The sequence below is a fragment of the Bidens hawaiensis genome, unplaced genomic scaffold, assembly GCF_021521415.1.
Source record: "Bidens hawaiensis isolate Kalapana, Puna unplaced genomic scaffold, B.hawaiensis_p1.1 tig00003822_1, whole genome shotgun sequence".
Classification (NCBI taxonomy): domain Eukaryota; kingdom Viridiplantae; phylum Streptophyta; class Magnoliopsida; order Asterales; family Asteraceae; genus Bidens; species Bidens hawaiensis.
The window spans coordinates 2,443,467-2,467,519 of NW_027491219.1; the positions used below are offsets into that span (position 1 = coordinate 2,443,467).

Sequence of the window (24,053 nt, forward strand, 5' to 3'; positions counted from 1 at the left end):
TATTTTAACCAATAACAACATTCTTTTTTATATTTCCAGATCAAATTTATGTTTGGTTATTAAACCGTGTGTTGGTTTCATAACAATATTGTTACAAGCTAAGCCAATATTGCATAACAAGCAACACAAAGCATAATTCACGTTGCGCTGGAAAAATATTCTAGTTAAATCATTATCATCATCATCGTACTTAGTATATCCCATCAATAGCAATGCTATGGTAGGGTCTGAGGAGGGTAAGATGTAGACAGCCTTACCTCTATCCCATAGGGATAGAGAGGCTGCTTCCGGTGAGACCCCGGCTCGATAGTAGTTTTGCATCTAGGTAAATATATAAGACAAATCTAAGAGGGAAAAAAAAGGGGGCTCCAAGACTCAAGGATGGATCAGTCAAATAAAGGCACACATTTGACTGCTAAAAAAACTCCAAACCAAAATAATGGCCACACATACCCTATAATTAAGGGCAACCCGTGAACAAATGTGATTTAACCCTTCACACCCTCATCTTCTCATTCTAACACAAACAACTTAATACCTTAATTATAGAAAAAGATAGCCAACGAACTATAGTTATTCATCCCTTTGAATTTGCATTAACTCGATAATTTGAAAAGCAAATCCTAATCAAATGGTACATATGAGGGTACTTTGCCCAAATCTCGATAGAGAAGATGCATTGGAGACTGTCCTTGATGTACCGATACCAGAAGAGATGTTTACACGCATGGGAAGCAATGTTGGTCTAAGATGGCAAAACATGGCGACATGGATGAGGGCTCAAACGATTGATAAATGGTCATCTCCTATCATAGCTAACCGTTATAACGAGCTTAGTTTTTTGCTTTACATGCTTGGATCTCCTACTCTACCCCTTCAGATTCAACTAGACAATTCAAGTGCTAGCTCTATTCGTAATTCTTCCATCGTAAGTAAAATCTAAAATTGCCTATTTGCATGCATGCAAGTTAGTGTGGGTATTAAATTCATCTTAACATGTTGACAGGTTCGATCATACACGAACCCAAATATCATGTTAAACATATCATAAACAAAACACCACCATTCTTTTGGATCAACACGAACACTTCCCAATTTTTACCAATAAAATCCTTTTTGTATATTTATACACTAAAGACAGCTTTATAACCAATCATGCATTTAATTAAGACACATGAATATAAATTAATTACGTTTAATTTGTACAACTTAATATTAATTTCTCATTTATATCTTTTAAACTTTGAGATAAATATCTAATCATATTATTTAAAATAAAAAATTAAACAGCTTAACTATGTCAACCCGCATGTCATATCAACCTCAACACAAACAATTTAACCAAATACAATAGCAAATTCGACTTATACAAAACCCAAACCTATAATGTCATGTTAGGTATGTATTGTGTTACTGGTAATCATCTATGAATTAACCAATGAAATGGCGTGTGTTGAAAAGGAAGCATCGACAGCAAAATACATAGTGCATCAATACATGGCGGCGATAGGAGGACAACCAGCTTTAAACTCAGTACAAAGTTTATGTGCTATCGGTCAAGTGAAGATCAAGGCGTCGGATTTCCACCAAGGTGATGAACCCGTCAAGGCACAAAACAAAGAGGAAAGGGGCGGATTTGTTCTTTGGCAAAAGAATCCGGATCTATGGTTCTTAGAGCTACTCGTTTCAGGTTGCAAAGTCATATCAGGATGCAATGGTAAGAATTCTTGGAGACAATCGTCAAACCAACTAAGACCTATGGACAGAGGTCCTGCTCGTCCTCTTCGTCGGTTTCTTCAAGTACTCATGGTTAACTAACAGCCTGTTCACTTATAATGGATCAATTTGGGATTGTGCTTAATACCAGATGTGTCAAACAAAAGTTCATATGTTGATTGAAAAGAGAATGGGTTGGACTACGACCATGTCTATCTCTAATAGGTACAACCACATAAATTGTTTTATACAAATATGTAAGCACTATAAGTGACATGTAACCAAAATAGCGATATAACCGAACCCAACCCAAAACCGACATGTTGTTTTATGTTCTCTAGGCAATTAAATTTATAGTTCAATTTCTGTTTTGCATGCACTGCCACTGTAACCGAAATGAACCCGGAAAAAATGAACTGGGCCTGTATAACCCTACTTTTGCAATATTTAAATAGTTTTCTTTTATAAAATTTAATATGGCTATAATTTTTATTTTTGAATATGCAGTAGCTCATCTGAAGTTAATAAATGGTATAGCCCAAATATGTATCTAAATGTGTAATAACTAATTAATCATTAAAAAGAAAATTAGGTCCAAAGTTTTAGACTCAAATTCATGATTTTGGACCTTTTATTTCTACCGAAATTTCAAAACCAAATGGCAAAACTAAAAAAAACAAATGGTCTACAAACAAAAAAAAAACCATATTTTCGGATTTTATTTTGTTTAAAGCCTAAAACCGACCTACACACCTACAAATGACCAACACCTATAAAAAAATGTTTCACTCCAAAGTATCACGGATAGAAAGTCAAAACGACATATATGAAAGTCAAAACCAAAGATAACTGAATATATGTCCATATGACTTATATTTTGTAGGGCTTGGACCCAAAGTCCACAGGAGACTTGTTTCTTCAAGCCGTATGCATAGGCGAAAAGATCATAAATGACGAGGAATGCTTCATATTAAAGCTCGACACGAGCCAATCTGATCTAGAGGCACAATCCAATCCAAAATATGAGATCATACATCACACAATTTGGGGCTACTTTAGCCAAAGATCGGGTCTTTTGGTCAAATTTGAGGACTCACGATTACTATCCGTGAATCCAGAAAACAGAGATGGCATATTTTGGGAAACCAGCACCGAGTTGGTTATTGAAGAGTATAAAAACGTCGAAGGTGTAAATATAGCGCATAGCGGGAAAACATCGGTTACTATCTTTAGATACGGTGAACAGACATCTAATCATAAGAGGGAGCTTGAAGGAAAATGGAAGATTGAAGAGGTTCATTTCAATGTTTGGGGATTGAATAAAGATTTCTTTAATCCTCCTTCTGAGTTTACAAAAGATATGTGATTATTCAGGTGCGGCTACTTTGTAACTATGAAGAACTAAGGGGCCATGTGTATGACACCATGTGAAGAACAACATAAAGAATGTTTAAATGATAATAGGTTGCAAATATGAAAAATCTTGCAACTTCGATATATATATTATATATGTTGAATACACTGTTCTTTCTATAGGGATGTAAAGAGGCAAAACGAACGCGTGTAATTAAATAGGTGGATTGGACCTGTATAAAAGAATGGGTGATGTTCTTCATGGGTTTGATATTCAGATTCTTCAAGCCATGATCTTCTTTCATGTGAACTTAGTACTCTTAAATTCTGTTGCAAACAAGATTAACAACACATTAGTATCTATGCCAAATGATACCTACTCTCTTTTATGAACGCTTGAATCATAGATGTAATTATATTCTAATCCTAAATCCAAGTATAAATCACTACATAAACCTTAAATTATGTAATTAATTAGTATGCAATTTTCAAATTGTTCCATATGAATTGAACAGAATATCATAGAAAACCAATTGCAGTAATCCGTAAATAAACGTATGACTAGGGAGACAATGTCCATATGGATTGCATTAGGTTCAAATCATAATGACCCAAATCATTAGAGGTAAAACGCTCACAGGAGGAGGGTGAAGATCGACGGAAGCAACAGACATCTTGGTGAATGGCAGCTTCCCTCACAGCATGCTCCTGGTGAGATGTTGATAGGCAGCCACAAAGGCCTGTTGCCAGAAGCGAGGCAATCCGATCCGATGGCTATTGATATAGACATCCCACATATGCTCCACAACCTTTTCCCGGTCCTCAGTCTCCTATAAAAACCAACTAGGAGGTAACCCGCACGATGCGGCGGTATTTGAATATAGCTTGCAATATGATATTAACATGCTAACGTTGCTACAGGAAAATACATCTCATAAATATCACCATTTATGTCTTTCAAAGTTTTAACCATCTACAACATTCCCACCATCACCACTCACATCTTTCAACATTCAAAAAGCATATCTACGAATATAACTAATCAAATAATGAGAAACATAATTATACAAACTGACGAACTTTCATCTTTATTAAAATTATAAACTTATTCAAGCTGACTGACCTTCCAAAGTCATCCTGTCAAAAATACATGTGTACACAAACAAAATTAGCACGCACTCAGTATTATCCACTTATAATCAACCCATATTCTAAACTTTTTGAAAATACAAAAAATGCCCTTGATCGTAATTGTTTTGATTTGACCAATACTCGAAACCTGAAACTGATTCATAACAATTTTAATCTTGACCCTTGAAGTTAAAATGACTTGTTGAGCCAACATGGGATGAAGGAGGAGAAGTTGATGATTGTATCCAACGATATTCAGTCGATAATCACACAGAGAGACCCCAAAAATTGTTATGTATTCTATTTTTGGTGCCCCTGGTTACTCCTGTGTCTATCATGCCGCTTTGAATTTGATGGAGAATATGAATGTGATCTTGACCTGAAAAAGCCAACATGTAGCCATTAGTTTAAAACTCTAAAATAAGTTGCTTTAGTACTATAAATCATTCAAAAAATCACCTAGGATGTGAGTAAACTTCAAATGTTCGACTTCTTCTAGACTTTCTACAAACACATTTAACGCATTTAGGTTGACTATTGAGTACATTAATCTGCATACCTTATGGTCAAAGCACGCATGTACCTGGGTTACTCCTATGCAGCACTTGTCATCATCATCTTAACCCTTGTGGTGTTTGAGATCTACCAAAAAAATAAAACCCAAAATTGAAATTATACCTTGCTACACATTATTATGTTAACATGTTAAAAAAAAAGGACAGAAACCTGTTTAGACCAAGTAAAGCAGCAGGTTTAGCCTCCATTTCTTGGTTAATATGATGTAGACCTTCCTCATCATTAACTTTTAATAGACATCACTGGCCTGCCTCATGCTTTTCTATACCAAATATACTAACTCTAATGATAGAAGTGGTAGTCAGAAAATCAAAATAAACATTCAAAAAAAAATTAACAATTTTTGTAAATGAACTAGGCTGAGACCTTTCTTAAATGGCCCGAACCTATTTTGTTGATATCCTGTTCTAACCCAAACGCGTTTTGACCCGTTAATGCCATCAACCTCTGACAAGAACCAAAATTGATACATCATTAAATATTAATCAATTAAGGATCAATATATAACATTTTCAACATATTCCCATGTGAGAACCTCTACAACTGTATCATACAAATGAGCCATTTTGAATTAAACGTAATAACAAACTATTATTTGACTTTCCATAGTCAATAGGTGATTTACATAGAAGTCTTTCAACTTGTAACATTTTATTTGTACACGCGCTATTACTTTAAATGCGGCACTTTTGTCAACAGTTTGCATATACAAAAAAAAAAAAAAACGGAACATACTACAGGGGCAATTTTGGTATAATATACATATAGTCAATAGCTGAACATATTAGAAAGGCAATTTTGGTATTATAAAAGAACATATGAGGAGAAATTTTTGCATTAGAAAAGTAAAAAACTGAACATGATAGTTTGACTTTTAAAAGTAAATAATTTAACATATTTGAAACACACTTAATGGCTATAAAGTATAAGCAAACGTATTTGAGCCCATGCACACACATATTTGAACCAAACTTCTAGGTTTAAAAGTATCAGGTTTTAATTTAATTTATTTAACAACTAATTACTTAATATATAGATAATCACTTACGTGAAAAACCGATGCTTGTTAGGATTTTCCTGTCTCCGAGCATTAAAGGATTTTTATATCTTCGATCATCAACTGCATATATCTTCGATCATCAACTACAACAGTTACGGCTACAATCCATGGGCTGTAAGAGATTATTGATTTGGCATAAGGGCCTCCATTTCTGGCTGCTTATGCAACAAAAACGCTAGCTTTGACAGCTTAATAAAGGATGGCATCGAACGTGTTTAAAAAAGTGGTTCTCACGGTGGCGAGACTGTTGGGACCCACCAAGAGGTTTAATATGTCCAGACAATCAATCCATCATGAACCCCTGCTCAATTACAACAACCACATCAGCAGGATATCCTCCAAATAGTCTAGTTATGGTAATAAAAATTGTTAAAAAAATAGAATTTTCCTGAATTTTGATTATTGGTTAACAAATCCAAATCGGGTTAAAGACTGAAATCAGGTCACATTTTTATTTTTGGTCAAGAAACAATTTTAGTCAGATCTGTTTTTTACTGTCAAAGTTAAACGGATCATAATATTAAAGATTTATATTCGTTTTCTTATAAGAGGTAGTTTTGAAATCATTTAGTCATAGCACATATCGATTAAAGAATTAAATCAGTTTTTTGGATTTTTAACCAAAACTAAAGTTTTTTAAATGATCCGATTTGACTCAAAACCAAAATTAATTATCATTTAAATATATCCAAGCCGTTTTGCTTAATTCAGTTCTAACCCGAACGAGTTTCGACCGGTAAAAGACCTCAATCTATGACCAAACCAAAATTGGTACTCTTGTATCAAAACACATTTTGCTTATGACCCGTTTGACACGAACCAAAACTGATACTTTAATTAAATAACCCGAACTTATTTTTCATATAACCCGTATTAAATTTGATGCTTTTCTATACAACCTGATCTCATTTTGCTCGCAAGTTGACCCAAACCAAAGTTAATACCTTTTTTTCAAATGCCCAAACCCATTTTTCTTACATCTCTTTTAGCCAGATCATGTTTTAACCGTAGAAAGATAAACAAGTCCGCTCGATATGAATATATCGACATAAAAATACACACGAACCTATAACTTGGTGAAATTGGTCAAGTTCATATTAGGTAAGAGACAAAGGGTCATTGGTTGCAGTTGCCAATTGAAATGAAAGAAAATAAAACCTTACATCAAGGTTGGAGCAATCCCTAAAGGCTTAGCCTTTTCAACCGAGCATATAAAACAACCCTAGTGAAGAAACACGGATCCATTCCCCGGGTATGGGTCCTGGATCCAGTGAGTCCATAGGGTACAATACGATAGTTACTACCACGATATGAGTAAGGCTTCCTAAAGTCCAGTGACCGGAACCTGCAAAACAGACACCGTGAGTCTCGTTACAGGAAAGACAAGAGGGGGGTCTTCCTGTAACCACCATCCGGCGTGAGAATCAGTAACGTTCTTAATGAAGAAAGTACTGATGTATAAAGACTAAGTGTAGTCTGAATATATGTGAGTGAATGAATGAATACCTCATATCGTTTGACAAGGTATTTATAGCCGAATGATGATGGAAGATGATTGGGGCAGCTGTCCTCTTCTAGAAGATCTTTGATAACCGCCTGGATACGTGTCTTCTTGTGATAGGTTGGGCTATACGTCCCATGTGCATGGGTATAACAACCTGGACAAGTGTCACCAGCTGATAGGATGGATCGCACCCTGACCATGTGCACGGTTATAACAACCTGGCCACGTGTCTTCTTGTGATAGGTTGGGCTATACGTCCCATGTGCATGGGTATAACAACCTGGACACGTGTCACCAGCTGATAGGATGGATCGCACCCTGACCATGTGCATGGTTATAACAACCTGGCAAGGTGTCCTTTGTTCATTGGTTAGTATGCCACGTATTCCCCAAGTAAGAATCATGAGCCTTTCTTCTAGAAAGTATTTGAATGGTGACAGCTGTCCTACTGGCACTGTCCTCCAGTTATTTGTGCGGACATACGTCCTGTCTTGCGGATGACTTTTGAGGACGCCAAGATGCTTCCGCGTGTGTTATGAGAACGTTCCTCCTTACTCGTAACATGCGGGTGGCCCAAGTGTCCCGCGGGTGGTTTATAAGAGGGTTCTCTATGACCCACGGGTAGTATTTAAGGGTATTTGGGTCTTTTTGGTACCCTACCTCTACAAGTCCCTCCATTCCAGTGTTTCTTCCGCGTGAAGTCTTTGTGCGGGTGAAATTTCTGGACTTAACGTATGTTTTGGGGATTTTTGTTGTTTGGAGGTTAGTTAGAAAATATCTTCTGTTGTATGGATAGTCACGAAAAAGGACAAGTTGAGTACTCGCAGGCGCGTGAACAGATGATGGAACGTTTTTGACGGCTGTCACTGTACCCGAGTGTACAACTTTTTCTCTTTTTCGAATTTCCCGCGTGACGTGGCAGTCACTGGTTGGGTAACGTTTTTCTCTTTCTGCTGTTCATATCCCATCGCATTAACTGCGATGGGTATAAATAAGGAGAGACTCCTTCTTTTTGAAGTTTTATCGCTCTTTTGCTTTGATTATCTTCTTAATTTTTTTTTCTGAAAAAGCATTGAACTTTCTTGTATTCTCTCATCAAATCTTTCTAAGATGTCGAATGTTCAAACTGAGGTTGATGAGACAGAAGTGTCGTGGGACTATTCTGATTACGAGAAGTTGCTAGAGACTTATGGCATTCCACCGGAGTGGGAGCCAGAGTTCCCTGCTCCTGGATCCATAGCCAGTTTCCCACTGCCTGGGAAAATGGCTTTGTATGCCGATTATTTTGTTCACGGGAATTTTCATCTTCCTATAACAAAATTTTTAGAGAGAATCCTGACCGCTTATGGAATTCATTTATCTCAACTACACCCGCGTGCTATGATGCGAATTCGTCATTATGAATTTGTATGCATAGCACATGATATGGTTCCCCACATAGATCGATTCCCGGTTTTCTATCGCCTTGCTAACCCTAATGGCTGGTATACGTGCCAAGGATTTTCCGATCGGAGCCTTGGGAATGAGGTTGAAAGGTTGTCCGCCGACTGGCGCAACAAGTTTTTCTGGATATCCGAGGACGTGGTGCCTCTACCCATGGTTCGCCGCCCTGTGAATTCCGCTCTCCCGGAGGTAGTGACAGTTGCTCATGAGGGTCGTGAATGGTATCACATGCTTACATGGAGCCCTCACCTATGCGTGCGTTGCCGGAAGAGGCATTGGTGTGGGCAGGCATGAGTCGTCTGTGGCCGACGGAATTCATGGAGCCTATTTTTGTAGACTTGCATGAGCGTAAGTTCCCTTGTATACTTGTTTCTTCTTTATTCTGAATCGTTGAATGATTAAGTTTTTATTTCCTCAGGTCGGAGTCCCATGTTTAACGTTCTTTTTGGGGATAGGGGTTGTGTCCGTAAGGGTATCCGTGAGGCGGGGGACCAACCCATTCTTGACAAAACTAAATCTCAATTTCTGTTTCCGAAAAAAGTTCGGGCTGAACCTGTAATCTCAAATGCCACCTTTGAAACAAGTGCGTATATTCTAAACCCTCCTCCTCTTACTGCCGTTACTTCGGACGGGATAGTTGCCATCTTATCGTCAAGTGATGACGGTGGTAATGTTTCTATGTCTTTTGCCTCCGAAGAAGAGGATTTCGATACTTCTGAACCTTCCCCTGTCTCACATTTATTGGCATAATTGGAGCAAAGGAGAGTTTTCTTTGCTTCCCAGACGGGTCGTACGAACGAGAAGGCTGCGGACTCTGAGGCGGGACCGTCCAAGAAAAAACGGAAAATACACCGTCCCAAGAAGCCACAGTATAGCCTTGCTGACCGTCTTGACACTGTTGAAGGTACATGCCAGCCTTTAAATACTGTATTATTATTATTATTATTATTATTTTATTAGTATTTTGCTAAGTATAAATCTTGTTGTGTAGATCCGTTGATTTTTAGTGAAGATATATCTAAGAAGTTATCAACACCCACTCCTCATACTGAGAAACCATCATCCCCTTTTTCAAGGGGAGGGGCGGAGGATAAACCATCTACTCCGTCTGATGCTGCTAACGTGGAGGATCAGCCAACTTTCCCCTAGGCTGGGGTTACTATGGATGAGGAGATGCCTACTCCTCCGATTGATATTTCAACGGGAGGTCCGGACGATCAGTCCGGCCGTGATACTCGTTTTGATTATTTGTTTCAAGATGGGGGTGGTAGTGGTGATCAGCAAGACAGTCCTGCTGCTGAGGAGGATCATATTCAAACTGACGAGCTTCCACGCCAACGTCCTCCTCAACAGTCTTCTCCCACCCCGGCTCGCCTTAAGCCCTCGGGTTCCCGTTATTACGGAGATACGGGCTTGGGTGACAAACACGAGTTGTTTGTCCCTCCATGGGGCATTACCAATGGTTCTCGGTTTTCCCAACCGAGAACTTGTATGGAATTTGTTGAACATTGCGCACCCCCTGCTGAGATGGCATATCAGTGTGATCTTTCCCGCCATGACCTTCATACAAATGTTGCTTATCATCTGGCTAATGCCTTAGCCGGTAGCCAGGAGGTCTTAAGTGAGTGGCGTACTCTAGGCGGGAAGGTGGGGGAAGCTCGTCGGGCGGCTGAGATTGCCAGGAAGGAGGCTGAGGAGCATCGCGTTGCTGCCCAAATCGCCAAATGGAAACAATCTGATGCGGAAATCGCCTTGAAAAACGAGCAGGATCGCAATGCTGAGGCTGCCCAGCGATGGAAAGAAGCTTGTGAAAAGCAAAATTCCATTCTTGAGGCTGCTCGAGCTAAAGCTCAGAGAGAAAGGGATGAATTGGCTCGTTTTCAAGAGGCTAATACTTCATTAGAAAACCAAGTAGCCCTTCAAGGTGAGCGAATTCACGATCTTAAAGCGGAGCTAAAGCTGCAGAAGGAGCGGGCTGAACTTAAGGATCAAAGTGCTGTTGAAATCCAGGCTGCTTATGATTCCCTCCTCCAAGCTCATGAGGAAGCCATCGCGGAATCAAAGGAGTTCCGAGCGCGGGCCGAGCGTGCGGAACAGGACCGTTAACGGTTCCTTACTCGGGGAGTTGATGCTGTAAGTCACACTTTATCATTTTTTGTTTCACTCGTACCTTTTGATATTGGGGACTTATGTTTTTGTCTTAACAGGTTGTTTGCCATATCAAAGGAGGTAAGGAGCTAAATGACAACTTTGCCAATGCAATGTCTGCTTCTTCCTCACTTGGGCGTGTTGTGGGCTTTCATGAAGGGATGAAGTATGCTCAGAGCAACCGCACATTCAGAGATCATCCTCTTCATGGAGTTGATGTCAAGCAAGTCTGAGTTACGTGGGTAAAGGAACATGATGACCTAGTTTTTCCGCTTCAGCAAATGCTTCCGGAGTTTGCATCCGCAGATGATGGCCTACAACTTTTGAAGATCTATCTTGGGGAAGACTCTGAGGATGATTCTTCGGAAGATACGTCTGTGAAGGCTCCGGAAGACCCGTCCGCTTCAAACCCTTAGGATAGATTTACTGTTTCTATGACTTGTAAAAAGTTTTCTTTCCTTCTTGTAATGTTTTTTGGATCATTAATGAAGAATATTTCTTTTGACTTCTTGTGATCTTTTTACTACTTTTATACCTTCTGAGAGGAATTTTCTGAATTCTTCAATTTGTTGAAATATTTGAAAGTTTTGGATAACTATAGTGACGTGGCGGAGAGAGAAACTTCCGTCAAAACTCATGCGAGAAGCTTTCCGTCAAAACGTACGGTGTGATGACATTATTCACACCCTTACTGGACATGATAGTATGCCCCAAAGATGGGACGCTATCATGACGGAAGCCAAACAATATGCATGACCCGAGAAGAGCTGGGGGAAAGAATTGCCGCATAGTGACGCGCGAAATGACATCAATCGAGCCCACCAAGGCAATAAAATCAGTTTTGTGTAGTCAAGAATCAATCAAGAACCTTCCGCCAAAGAGCCCATTTTGACTGAGGAGCAGAGAAACAAACAGAAGGCGCATCGACAACAATACAATAGGTGGACGCCACTGGCAAAAAGCCTTCATAAATAATGTTTTTAGAAGGAATGGAATTCAAAAAGCCTCCGCTGTTCAGGCAACAGCCGAATACTGAACGTCAAGATACTGTGACTATCATGAACAGCACATCCACACAACTGATCAATGCTCCAACTTTAAAGATGCAATTAAAGAATACGTGCAAAGTGGAAAGTTAGAACACCTGGTAAGAAATATCCGAAGTGGCGGAAAGTGAGGCACATGACATGAAGGCGGGAGACATGGAAAGAAAATTAAGGATCTCCACGCCAACATGATTCAAGGTGGTACCAAAAATAAAAAAAACGGAAAATAGATGGAGCATGCTGCATGGAAAGAAGAGCAATTCATCTTCCCAAAAATCAAAGGCGACGCACACAAGAAGGCGCCCCTAGTCATAACCGCTATTTTTGGTCAATAAAGAACCTCCTGCTTCTTCATAGACGCATGAGCGATATACGATATCATGTATCAACAATGTTTTGACTTGTCGGAAGAAAAATATTGTCGCAGCCTCGTCTCCGTAAACACACCAGTTACAGGGTTTAACCTGAGTATTGAGTACCCACTTGGTCAACTGACATTCCCCGTCATACTCTAACCTTGGTCAACACATTCAAGGTTAGAATATGTAGACTTCCTCGTCATGGATAGTCCACATCGAAGCTATGACGTCGTCTTGGGAAGAGAAGCAATTGGAGATTTCAATGCTAATCCATCCACGACACACGGGATATCGGGAGTACCAACTCCCATTGGGGTCGCAATGATCTACGCCAATTTCGAATGCCACGTGGCGGACAGAAAACTTCGTGGAACAAAGTGCTGAAAGCGACGACACATGCGGAACTAGAGAGATGGGTACTCAATGGGAAGTTCCTAGAACAGACCAACACCATTGGACCCACACTCTCTAATCCCACCCGCCTAGCACTCAAAAGGCTCCTCATCAATAGTATCGATATATTTGTCTGGACACACGCTGATAAGACAGGTGTACCAAGGTCTAAGGCGGAACATCAATTAAAGGTGAACCCATCAATTGTTCCAGTTGTAGAAGCGAAGAAAAATGGGCCATACCAGGTGAAAGCTTGTAATGGACAAGTACAACGGCTGCTAGACGCGGGGATCATCTGCACTATTCACTACCATACATGGGTCGCCAACCCTGTCATGGTACCCAAGGAAAATGGACAATGGCGGATGTGCATAGACTTAAAAGATCCAAACAAGGCATGCCCGACAGATTGTTATTCACTCCCCGAGATAGACTTGATAGTAGATGCGCTAGTACCATTCCATTACAAATATTTCCTGGATGCCTATAAATGGTATCATAAAATTCACATGGAAGAGATGGACCAAGACAAAACCACATTCCGCACCGACAATGGAACATACTGTTACAAAATGATGCCATTTGGACTATAGAATGCCGCAAGTGTGACGCATTTCAACGACACACGCTGAACATTTTTCGCCCGAAAAATAATATGATACTGGTTACGGCCGCATGGCCATTTCTAAAATGGTCCATCGATATCACGGGTCCATTCCCAGAAGCGCAAGGGCGGGTAAATTTTTTTGATAGTCGCCATTGACTACTTCACTAAATGGATAGAAGCCAAGACCCTGACCACCATTAACGCCGCCAGCGTGATGAAGTTCATCTGGGAGTTCATTATTTGCCGTTTTGGTCTACCAATGAATGATGTTAGTGACAACGGTACGCATTTTGCAGACTAGCGCATCAAGGCCTGGCTTGCAGAGATGAATATGCACCATGCATTCACCTCTGTAGCGCACCAACAGGGTGATGGAGACGTAGAACGTGCTAACTGTAGTATCGTTGATGGAATGAAACGAAGACTTAATTGCTACTATTCTTGGTGGATACATCAAGTCTCACATATACTTTGGGCCTTTAGTACACAAAATAATATGGGCAACGCGAAAACTCAGTTTAGCCTAACTTATGGCACAAAAACGATGGTCCCCACAGAAATAGGTCTATTGTCTCCCCGTGTCTTGGAGATGGATGAGGATAATGATGAACAAAGGCGCATATACTTAATGCTCTTAGAGAAACGATAGGAGTTGGTTGCAATGCGCGAGCAAACTTACGAGAGCCAACTCCAAATATAATACAACGACAAAGTAAAATTGGTGAGTTCAACGCAAGAATTCGCACTAACGAGGCATCTAAAGCGCATGCGCTATGAAAGTTATCACCAAATTGGGAAGGACCTTATCAAGTCAAAAAGGTCATAGGTAAAGGCGCATATGCGTTGATTCAACTTGATGCCTCACCGATTCCACGAACATGGAACGCGGCACAGCTATGAAGGTGTTTTATGTAAATCGTTATGATGCTAATTCGTTATGATTTTGACTTTGATGCTAATTCGTTATGATGAAGGGATCAAGATAACGAATTAGGTAATACGTTACTCGCCCATTCGTTCTGTCAAGATAACAAATTAGCTCTCCCAGTTCCTTATCTTAAGATAACGAATTAAGTGATTCGTTACTCATCCAATTCGCTATATTAAGATGACGAATCAAGTGATTCGTTACTTACCCAATTCGCTATGATAAATTTAACAAACCAGATGATGACGAATGGACGAAGATTTCATAACTAATCAGCTAATCTGAGATAACGAATTAAATTCGTTATAGCGAATGAGTTAGAGAATAAAATAACAAATATAACGACCCCAGCCAGGGGCTCTGCCTCTTGGACCATGCTAGGGGCTGCTGCCCCTAGAACCCTGCTGCAAGGGGCGCTGTCCCTGGACCCCCGTTCGTTGAGGGTCATAATTAGACTAGAAACTCGATATAGGTAGTGATAGTTAATTGATACATGTAATTGTTATACAGTTAGTCGCGCACAACTAAGGAAAGGAATAACCATTAACGCTGAACGTAACCGAGTTCAGGTGAGTTTCTAGCCCCATTTCCTTGTTATGTTTTCGGGGCTGTGTACATACTCAATGTGAATGTTAATACACTTACCTTAAATGGTAAGTTTATGTCTTAATGATGAATGTGATAGTTATGTTTTTATTATAAATGAATGTTTGATAGTACGTGAACGATCTTCGGATATTGGACGTATTGTTAAGGAAGGTATAGTGTAGTAAGTACGATATGAGTATGTGAAAGAAAGTATGTAAGAATATTGCATGTGATATTATGAAAGGTATGTACAAAGGTGATAATGATATTGATAATGAAAGGTAATGGACGATTAAAGGTTTGCAGACCTTAACAATATCTGCGAAGGTTAAAGGGTTGCATAACCTAATAATATATGCGAAGGTTAAAGGGTTGCATACCCTAATAATATATGCGAAGGTTAAAGGGTTGCATACCCTAATGATACATGCGAAGGTTAAAGGGTTGCATACCCTAATAATATATGCGAAGGTTACCGGGGTTGCATACCCTAATAAGATATGCGAAGGTTATAGGGCGTGATGCTACTTAAAATGTAAGGTATGAATATGAAAGAAAGAAAGTATGAAGGTAGGTAAGTATATTATAAATGAAAGTATGAAGTATGTATGAAAGTATGTAGTATTGAATGTGTTGTATGTTGTATGATTAACTAGAACTCACTCAGCGTAGCTGACTTTTAGTATGCATGCATGTGAGTAGAATGAGACAACTGGCTTGAGCGGGGGCACACGACAGAAGAATAAGAGGCTGGCATCTGAAGACTTAAGATGTTTTATGTTTAATGTTTTAATTTGAAAGACAAGATGATTGTTTAAGACAAGTTAAGAATTATTGTGTAATGTTTTATGAAAATTTTAATATTCCGAGAAAGTTTCAATTAACTCTGATTAGAAGAACTGTGTTTATGAGTAAATCCAACGTCCAATGTAGGGCACTGGTAACGGGGCCTTACAAGTTCGTATAAGAGCAAAGTTCGAGAGATTTAAGCATCCTACATGCTTAGACTCTAACAGAGAATGAGATTTAAGTAAGAAAAGAAAGAGGATGTCGGTTCAAGAATGCCATGTGTTAGCTTAATTGCTAGAGAAAGGATATGTGAATGTTAGGGATAGGATTAATTGATTGTTTTGATTGATTGACTGTTTGAAAGTAGAACCAGAACAAATAGACTCATAAAGGAAAATGTATAGGACACAGAAGGTAACGTGATCAGCTAATCACAGCTGGCCACTGTTATTACCTGTTAGACTTACTATCCTTGTATAAAATAGTTTTTTGAGTGATGAATTTTGTGTTTTTCCTTTTAGAATATGATTGCTGGAGCTAGAGAAGTTGTGAGAGCAGGTGGTCGCAATAGACGTCGTTGCAGGCCTCGTCTTGTTCGACAACCTTCGGTAGAAACAACTTCTAACATAGGAGATGAAGGAAGCGCGACTGGATGAAACCCAAGCAACAATGAAGGGTTTTAACTTGACCCCACAATTCAAGAAGCTATTGTTCAAGCCGTAGCCACTGCTGTGAAGAACGTGACTCCTGAAGGGTATGTTAAAAGCCGTGAAAGAACTGCTGAAAGGGCGGGAGGAGATGGTAAGAAAGATGAGGAAAGAGAGAGGGAGGCCTCAAGTGTGGTTAAGTCTGTAAAGGTTGATGATAGGAAGAGAGGCCAAGGTGGGTGCAATTATAAGTCTTTCAAGGTATGTGAACCGCCAAAGCTAACTGGTTTGGAAGATGCAATCGCTACTCTTCAATGAATAACCGCCATGGATAAAATTATCCGCAATAGCGAATGTCGTCCTGACTAAGTTGTGGGTTATGTTACTAAATCATTCGGAGATGAAGAAATATATTGGTGGGAGACGGTTGAACAGAGCAAGGGTCAGGAGGAGATTAGGGCAATGAAGTGGGAGGATCTGAAAGAGTTGGTGATGAAGAGGTTCTGTGTTGGTGCTGAGGTTGAAAGGGCGGAGATGAAGTTCCTGAATTTGAAGGTCGGTAAGATGACGCATCGTGAGTATACTACTGAATTCAACCGACTGTCTAGGTTGGTGCCTGATATGGTTGACACTGAGGGTAAGAGGATCAAATGCTATGTGAGGGGATTTCCACAAAAGGTCCGCATGTTAGTCAGGGCAAATAAACCTGCTACTTTTGACTCTACTGTGGAATTTGTAGAAGTGGTATATGATGACCTGTCTGTGGATGATGTGGTGGTGGAGGAAAAGGTGAAGAAATGGGCTACTCCTGCTAAGCGGACTGGTGATATGGTAATAATAACTGATAAGAGAAAGATTAAGGTTGGAAACAAGGATGCATATAAGAAATGTGGGCAAGTGCACAAGGGAGAATGCAAGACTGGGACGGACATGTGCTATCGGTGTGGTAAGAGTGGGCATTACTCTTGAGGATGTTACATTCTTCCTCATGATTGGTGGCGGCCTCCTTCACTGCCAGAGTGTGGGCATGTGCAATAGCAAGATCTTCATTTGATTTCTTGCACGCAGCCTGAAACTCTTTATTGCGCTCAACATGCTCCCGGACAGACTATGCCAAGTCCGCCTCGTCTTTCACTAGTTTCTCCTGAGCCGCAGCCAGAGTATGTCGGTGCTCTATGTAAGTCCTTAGAGACTGATCTTTCAATATGACATCAACTACCTCGTTGTTATGCAGAAAGTAACACGAGGTGATTCAAGACAAACGATCAAACACATAAAGAACACACACGAGATGCTGCAATACACACGTATATTACGTCGTGTGGTTAAGCACTTTGTTACACAAACACACATTCAATCAATACTTGTGAACGGCCAACCCTTACCCTAGATACAAGACGTATATATATAGTGACTACAACCTAGCTCAATACAAGCCCAAAGCCCACCAAGATCACTAGGATCTTGGTTTACATACAAGCCCAATACACAAATCTAACAAAACCAAAACTAAAGTACAAGACAAACTATTATAGGCCCAACAATCTCCCCCTTGGTTTGTAACTTTGTCTTAAATCGTGCTCCATAATGTTAGCAATGAGCATCTCTATATCCTCTATACCACAAACCCGCTCTTATAATCAATGCCACCATACCTGTATACTCTCTGGCGACAACCTCGAATAGTGGTTCAGCCACAATATGAAAGTTACTAAAAGTCTTGATATCTCGTTCATGGAACTTCAGTAGATCACGCGGGTTAACAAAACGAAACTGCCCCTTTCTTAGACGAATAACAACAGTAGCAGTTTCACTGTCGTATGTCCAGAATTCATCTCATCAAGTGATCCTTCTAGAATCAAAGTGGATAGAGGAATGTGAGTTGCTTTGTTGCTAGCGGGCCACATCACATTTACCATCATCTCTCCAGTTTTTGGATCATGAACTCTCTTAGCTTTCTTCAAAAATGGTTCAGCTATTGACATGTTTGGGAATCCCTGATCTACTTGTCTACTTAAGAAGTTCCAGAAGTTTGTAGCTTTCTTGTCATGGTTTGGGTTATGAAACGGGGCATTGATGAGGTATCTAAGATCCACATTCATCGAGGATCCAAAATCCTTCATTTTCGTATAATATTCAGTGTTCCCGGACTTTCACTTTACCCACCACAAGGACTTGTCAACATCGAACCCCCATGACATAATAACTCCAGACCTATCACCAAACTTGTTGGAGAAACCTTAATTGAAAGTAACAATAACCTTGTCTGGATGATAAGAAGATTCAACATTCTGATTAGAGTTCTTCTTAATAAGAATCTTCTTTTGTAGTCTGTCAGATTGTTCAGCTGTTCTTTAAGGTGCAGAGAAATGCTGTTCTAGTGGATCAGATGCATATATATTTGAAGTCGTGCGTCCACTAGAAATGCCACCTTGATCACCAACGGGTGTCTTTGAAGCAATGTCTTCACTACTTTTGAATTCATCTCCAAACTTTTGAATGAGTTTCTGTTGGAGATCCAGGTACATTGTAGTAATACCACCCATATTAGTCTGAAGCTCTTTGATCTTTGAATCATTTTCTGTTTTGCTTGCTTCAAGTTCTTGGATGCGCATATCCTTCACAACTGAATCTTGTTCGAGTTTAAATACTGGACGTTGTAAGGCTTGTACATCCACGTGTTTAGCATCAAGTGTAATTCCCTTGCCCTTATCTTGCATAAATTTATCTTGCATAGCTAGAATGTGAGCAATCTTCTCCGAAACGCTTGAGCTTGACTGGCCAATCGTGTTAGATGATCCCGATGGCTCGTCAAAGAGTGGAATATCAGCCTCTAACTCGAACTCATGTGCTATATCATCAAAATACTGATCTTGAGTTTGAGGTTCAGCAGTGGGTGAGCTTGTATCAACGTGAGTCTCGGCAGTTTCCGACTCACGTTCTGGTTGTTGGCTTGTTGTAGTTTCAGTGACCATCACACCGAGTCTTGGATCTTTCTTTATTCTCTTTCGCGGTATAAGATCGGTGGCTGGTTCTTCGAGAATCTCTTCTTCTTGTGTCGTAGTGACTGATTGAGGAGGTTTCAATGCAGTCGACTGGAGCTAATCTTTAAACTTTTCAAAATCTAACAATTGATCAGCAGTAGGTACAGTTTCTTGCTCTTGGTGTTCTATCTCCATGTGTTTTACTGGAGAAATTTCCAGCTCATCATCGTCTGAAATGGTTTCAAACGCAGCAGTGAACCTCTGAGTAGGTGTCACATGCTCATCAGCAACCGAGGCACTGGCCGGAGTAGCCTTGGTCTCAACAAACCTTCCAAACTTGATCGGTGGGTGAAGGCCTTTGTACACGATCTTTGATCACTTCCTGGACTGCTTCATTAAACCAAAGGTATTGGGTCCCATGGCTTTCATATCGAGCGTTTCTACAGACTTGACAAGATCAAGATAATGTAAGTCAAAGATCATTTGTTGAAACCGCGGGCACATGAGAAACATCTCCTTCTTCTTCCCTTTCAGATTGCTCATCATCTCATCGAACACGAACTTAGAGTAATTATAGTTCCAGTTCATGATCAGAGCAACCACAGCCGACATCAAAATGTGGCTAATCTCGTCTGATCCCCCTTTGTGTCCTGATACACATGTAAAGAACGTGTGAATCAAGAACCTCCAGTATGGATAGAAAAGTTTCTTGATAGCTGGAGGGTAGGATCCTTCGTAACCCATCCTGACTGCAACTTCAGTAACAACATCGGTTGAATATTCCGTTGGGTAGTCTAGTTGATCGCCGAATAATAGAACCTCACGTATAATGGCCTCTGAGATGAATACCGGCTTCTTTTGAACCTTGGAGTCAATGGTAACGACTCCCTCGGCACCCCATTGATTGATAGAGGCGTTGTTCCAGAACTCCGTTATCATCTTCTTGTATATAACAAGATTTCTGGTATATCGTGAGAAATCCTGCATGTATTTAAGTCCCACTATCATGCATATGAATTTTTTATGCACCAACGATGGATCATACAAGCATCCAACTATTTTGTGAGTATCCACAAACTTTAAGGGTGCTTGATCAGCCATTACTGCAACAAACGAGTCAAGTTAATAAAACACTCACTTAATTGAACAATAAGTTAACATTATGAGGACACATATTAAATTTACATAACATCAAGGACCAAAATTGATAAAATCATATGATAATGGTCATGAATGTAAATTAATATTAATTTAATATCATATTTCTGTCCCGAGGCGAGTTCTCTGTCCACAACAAGTGATTTCGGTCCAAGTATTGGTTTTCTTCCCAGGTCCATAGTTTTCGGTCAAGGTCCACCGAGAACAGGAGTTCTTGGTCATTCAAGGGGAGTTCTCGATCAACAGCCAACCAAGAACCCTTAGTTTGACTATACTTTTTCGGTCAAACTTTTTGATAAACACCCATTGAGTTTCTCCTCGAGAGACGGGTCATCTTTTCCAAACAAAAGAAATCACCATTGAAGGCAAGACCTGTAACTTCAATAACTTCTTAATACATTACAATGTAACTCACAACCATATCAATCATTCGTCCCAAACACTGTCTATCATAGGAACACCAATCAAGCATCAATTTTAATCAAACACCATTCACAAATGACCGAACATGCTTCCCTTCTTATTCGTTTACCTGTTGATAAGCAAAAAGATCACGGGATAACTTTGAAATATAAGATCTTGATTGTCTTGATTAGCACGCAGTATCAAGTGTTTTCGGCCAGAGAGAAAATAAAGATAATGTGATTTGAAATACTAAACCAATAATGCATATGAAACCCTTTTATATATCAAAATTATTAAGGTGGGCCAAAAACCCTGATGGACCGAGAATTCGATAATAAGCAAGCCCAGGTGAACATATCCAGACCCAACATATATTGTTCAAACCCGTTTAAAACTCACATGGGCTGTGATCAGTCTTAAACCCAACGTGGACATGATTCATGGTTTTGATAACGATTCCTTATAGCATACGTTTCGACGAGAGTAATTAAAAATGTAAAAATAAAATAAAAATAATATAAAATGAATAAAAAGTAAATAAAACAAAATTTAATCACTCGGTCTTCTTATAACTTGACAAACTTTTTGGGATCAGATTTCAGTTTCGTTAAAAACGCAGCCATTAAGAATAGATCTGAACATGGAATCATATTGATTAAGATACTTTCACAAAGATTCATGTTCAACATTATTACGACATAAAAAACAGGTTGTAGCATGGATAATAGGCTTAGCATGATTTTCATTGCATCAATGATACGAGTTAGGTTCAGTTTGGCATATATCTTTGATAGACTTCACTCATGGACCTGCAATGCCTCCTATCTCTTCTCAAAGCGTATTTGGCTTTCCCAGATCACCCTAATTTGACTCCACCCCCTAGTGCTTGATCAAGATGATTTTATAGCCAACAAAATAAAAATTTAAGCTTTAAGGTTGAACGTTGGACTTATATGCCTTTCATTCAGAGTGTTTGGGACTTATTTGAATGCCCCATCCTTGTAGTTCTACTTTGACCCTTTAAGCTTTAAAAACGAGATTTTAGCAATGTATATATATATATATATATATATAAATATATATGAAACTCAAAGCTTTTTTTAACATACTATTAACTCACAATATTTTTGGTGATCAAGACACTAACGAGCTCGTGTATGACTGGGTAATTACTTTTCTGCCTATCATACGGAGATATGTATATGGAGACATCCACATTTCTTCAAAATGACCCTCCACAGTAAGTTTAGCATATTTAGTTTATATCACTTCAACTTTTACGCATCATGGAAAGCTACCATGCGAATCAATGACTGTTCTAGAGCCTTTAAGCCTAGTAACTTAACCCGTTAGGCACACAAAATCAATTATCCTATAATTTCCAAAGGTTGGATCAATTTTCATTTGAAAATATTTAAAGCTTTTAACAAGATCATAATTGAATAATCATATCACCTCCCAAAGAATTACAGAAGATAGTTTAAAACTCAGTCGCCCCAGTCACTCTCAGTTTTCAGGTAAATAGCTATCTCGTATATCCACAAGTGGGTAACAGGACCAAACATATATATAAATACGTGTCCCTCAAACTTAGAACAACAAACATAATTTCAAGAGAAAGAATTAAAACAAAAACACATCATAATCGCCCCAGATGCTTTCAGTCTTTAGGTCAATGGCTATCCTGTATGTCTACAAGTAGATGACAGGACCAAACATATACAAGTATATGTCCTTCAAACTTGAGCAACCGACATGATTTTAAGCGAGAGTGAAAAACAATTTTTAAAATTTTTAATTTTAATAATATAACACACACACTGTTTTTGAAAATTCTAAATTTTCCCCTACATTTGTGCAAATTTAGAAATATGTACGAATTCAACCTCATAAAGACTCAATCATCGAAACGAAGCATTTTAAGAAACCCAACAAGTACATTAAATCTGGCTGTTCCGACCGGTTTTGCAAATAAGTCCGCCACATTATTATCAGTGTGAACTTGTTCAAGATGAATCAATTTATGGTCGTAATAGTCACGAATAAAATGAATTTTAATATTGATGTGCTTGGTTTTTGAATGCTGAACATGATTTTTAACAATAGCAATAGCAGTATCATTATCACAAAAAAATGGGGTGTCAAAGAATTCCAAACCGTAATCCAGCATCTGATGTTGTATCCAGATAACCTGTGAGCAGCAAGCAGACGCAGCAATGTATTCAGCCTTTGCAGTGGATGTGGACACCGTTTGTTGTTTCTTGCACTGCCATGAAATGAGTCGATCGCCCAAGAATTGACAATATGAGTTTTTGGGGGTACCAAAGGCCCAACTTCGGTTTCCCTTTCAGATATCTAAAAATACGTTTAACAAAAATTAAATGAGGATTAGCCTGGAAGCGAGCACATTGGCAGACATCAAACATGATGTCACGTCTACTGGCAGTAAGATAAATTAGGGATCCGATCATTGATCGATAGTATGTTTGATCTACGGGATTCCATTCAGGATCATATGACAGAAGAGGTCTTTCCGCCATAGGAGTTGATGCCCTCATGAAATCTTGGAACTCGAACTTTGCTAATATGTCTTCAACATACTTTCCTTGATGCAGCAAAATCCCTGTCGAACTCTGACGAAACTGTAACCCCGAAAACGTTTTCATCTCCCCCAGTGAACTCATTTCAAATCTCTTCTTCTTCACCTCTTCAAATTTAGAACATAGAGCAGAACTTGTAGATCGAAAGATGATATCATCCACATATATCTGAACCAGAATCAGATCTTTCCCAACAGTTTTAAGGAACATAGTTTGATCAATGGTTCCTCTCTTGTAACCGTTTCCCAGAAGATGAGCAGTCAAGGTTTCATACCACGCCCGAGGCGTTTGATGAAGACCATACAATGCTTTATTTAACTTTCAGACATGAGTAGGATTCTTTGAGTCAACAAAGCCCGGTGGTTGATCCATTAACTTCTTCATACAGAAATGCGGTTTTGACATCCATTTGATAGACCGTGAAACCCATGTAGGAAGCGTATGCCAGAAAAATCCGAATGGCTTCAATTCGAACCACAGGAGCATACACCTCAGTGTAATCTAAGCCTTCAACCTCACGAAAACCACAAACGACGAGCCGTGCCTTGTTTCGAACAATAACTCTCGTGTCATCTTGCTTGTTTCGGAAAACCCATCATGTATCTAACACTTTCTTTC

General features: G+C 39.3%; 1 protein-coding gene across 1 annotated transcript; it reads left to right on the forward strand.

Annotated features, from left to right (window-relative positions):
* Positions 1-342: 342 nt before the first annotated feature.
* LOC143624508 (uncharacterized) lies at positions 343-3,119 on the forward strand. Its single transcript, XM_077095136.1, has 3 exons — positions 343-928; positions 1,462-1,800; positions 2,600-3,119. Exons 1-3 carry the CDS (start codon positions 632-634, stop codon positions 3,080-3,082), a joined length of 1,119 nt encoding a protein of 372 aa, XP_076951251.1. The 5' UTR covers positions 343-631; the 3' UTR covers positions 3,083-3,119.
* The last annotated feature ends 20,934 nt before the right edge of the window (positions 3,120-24,053 follow it).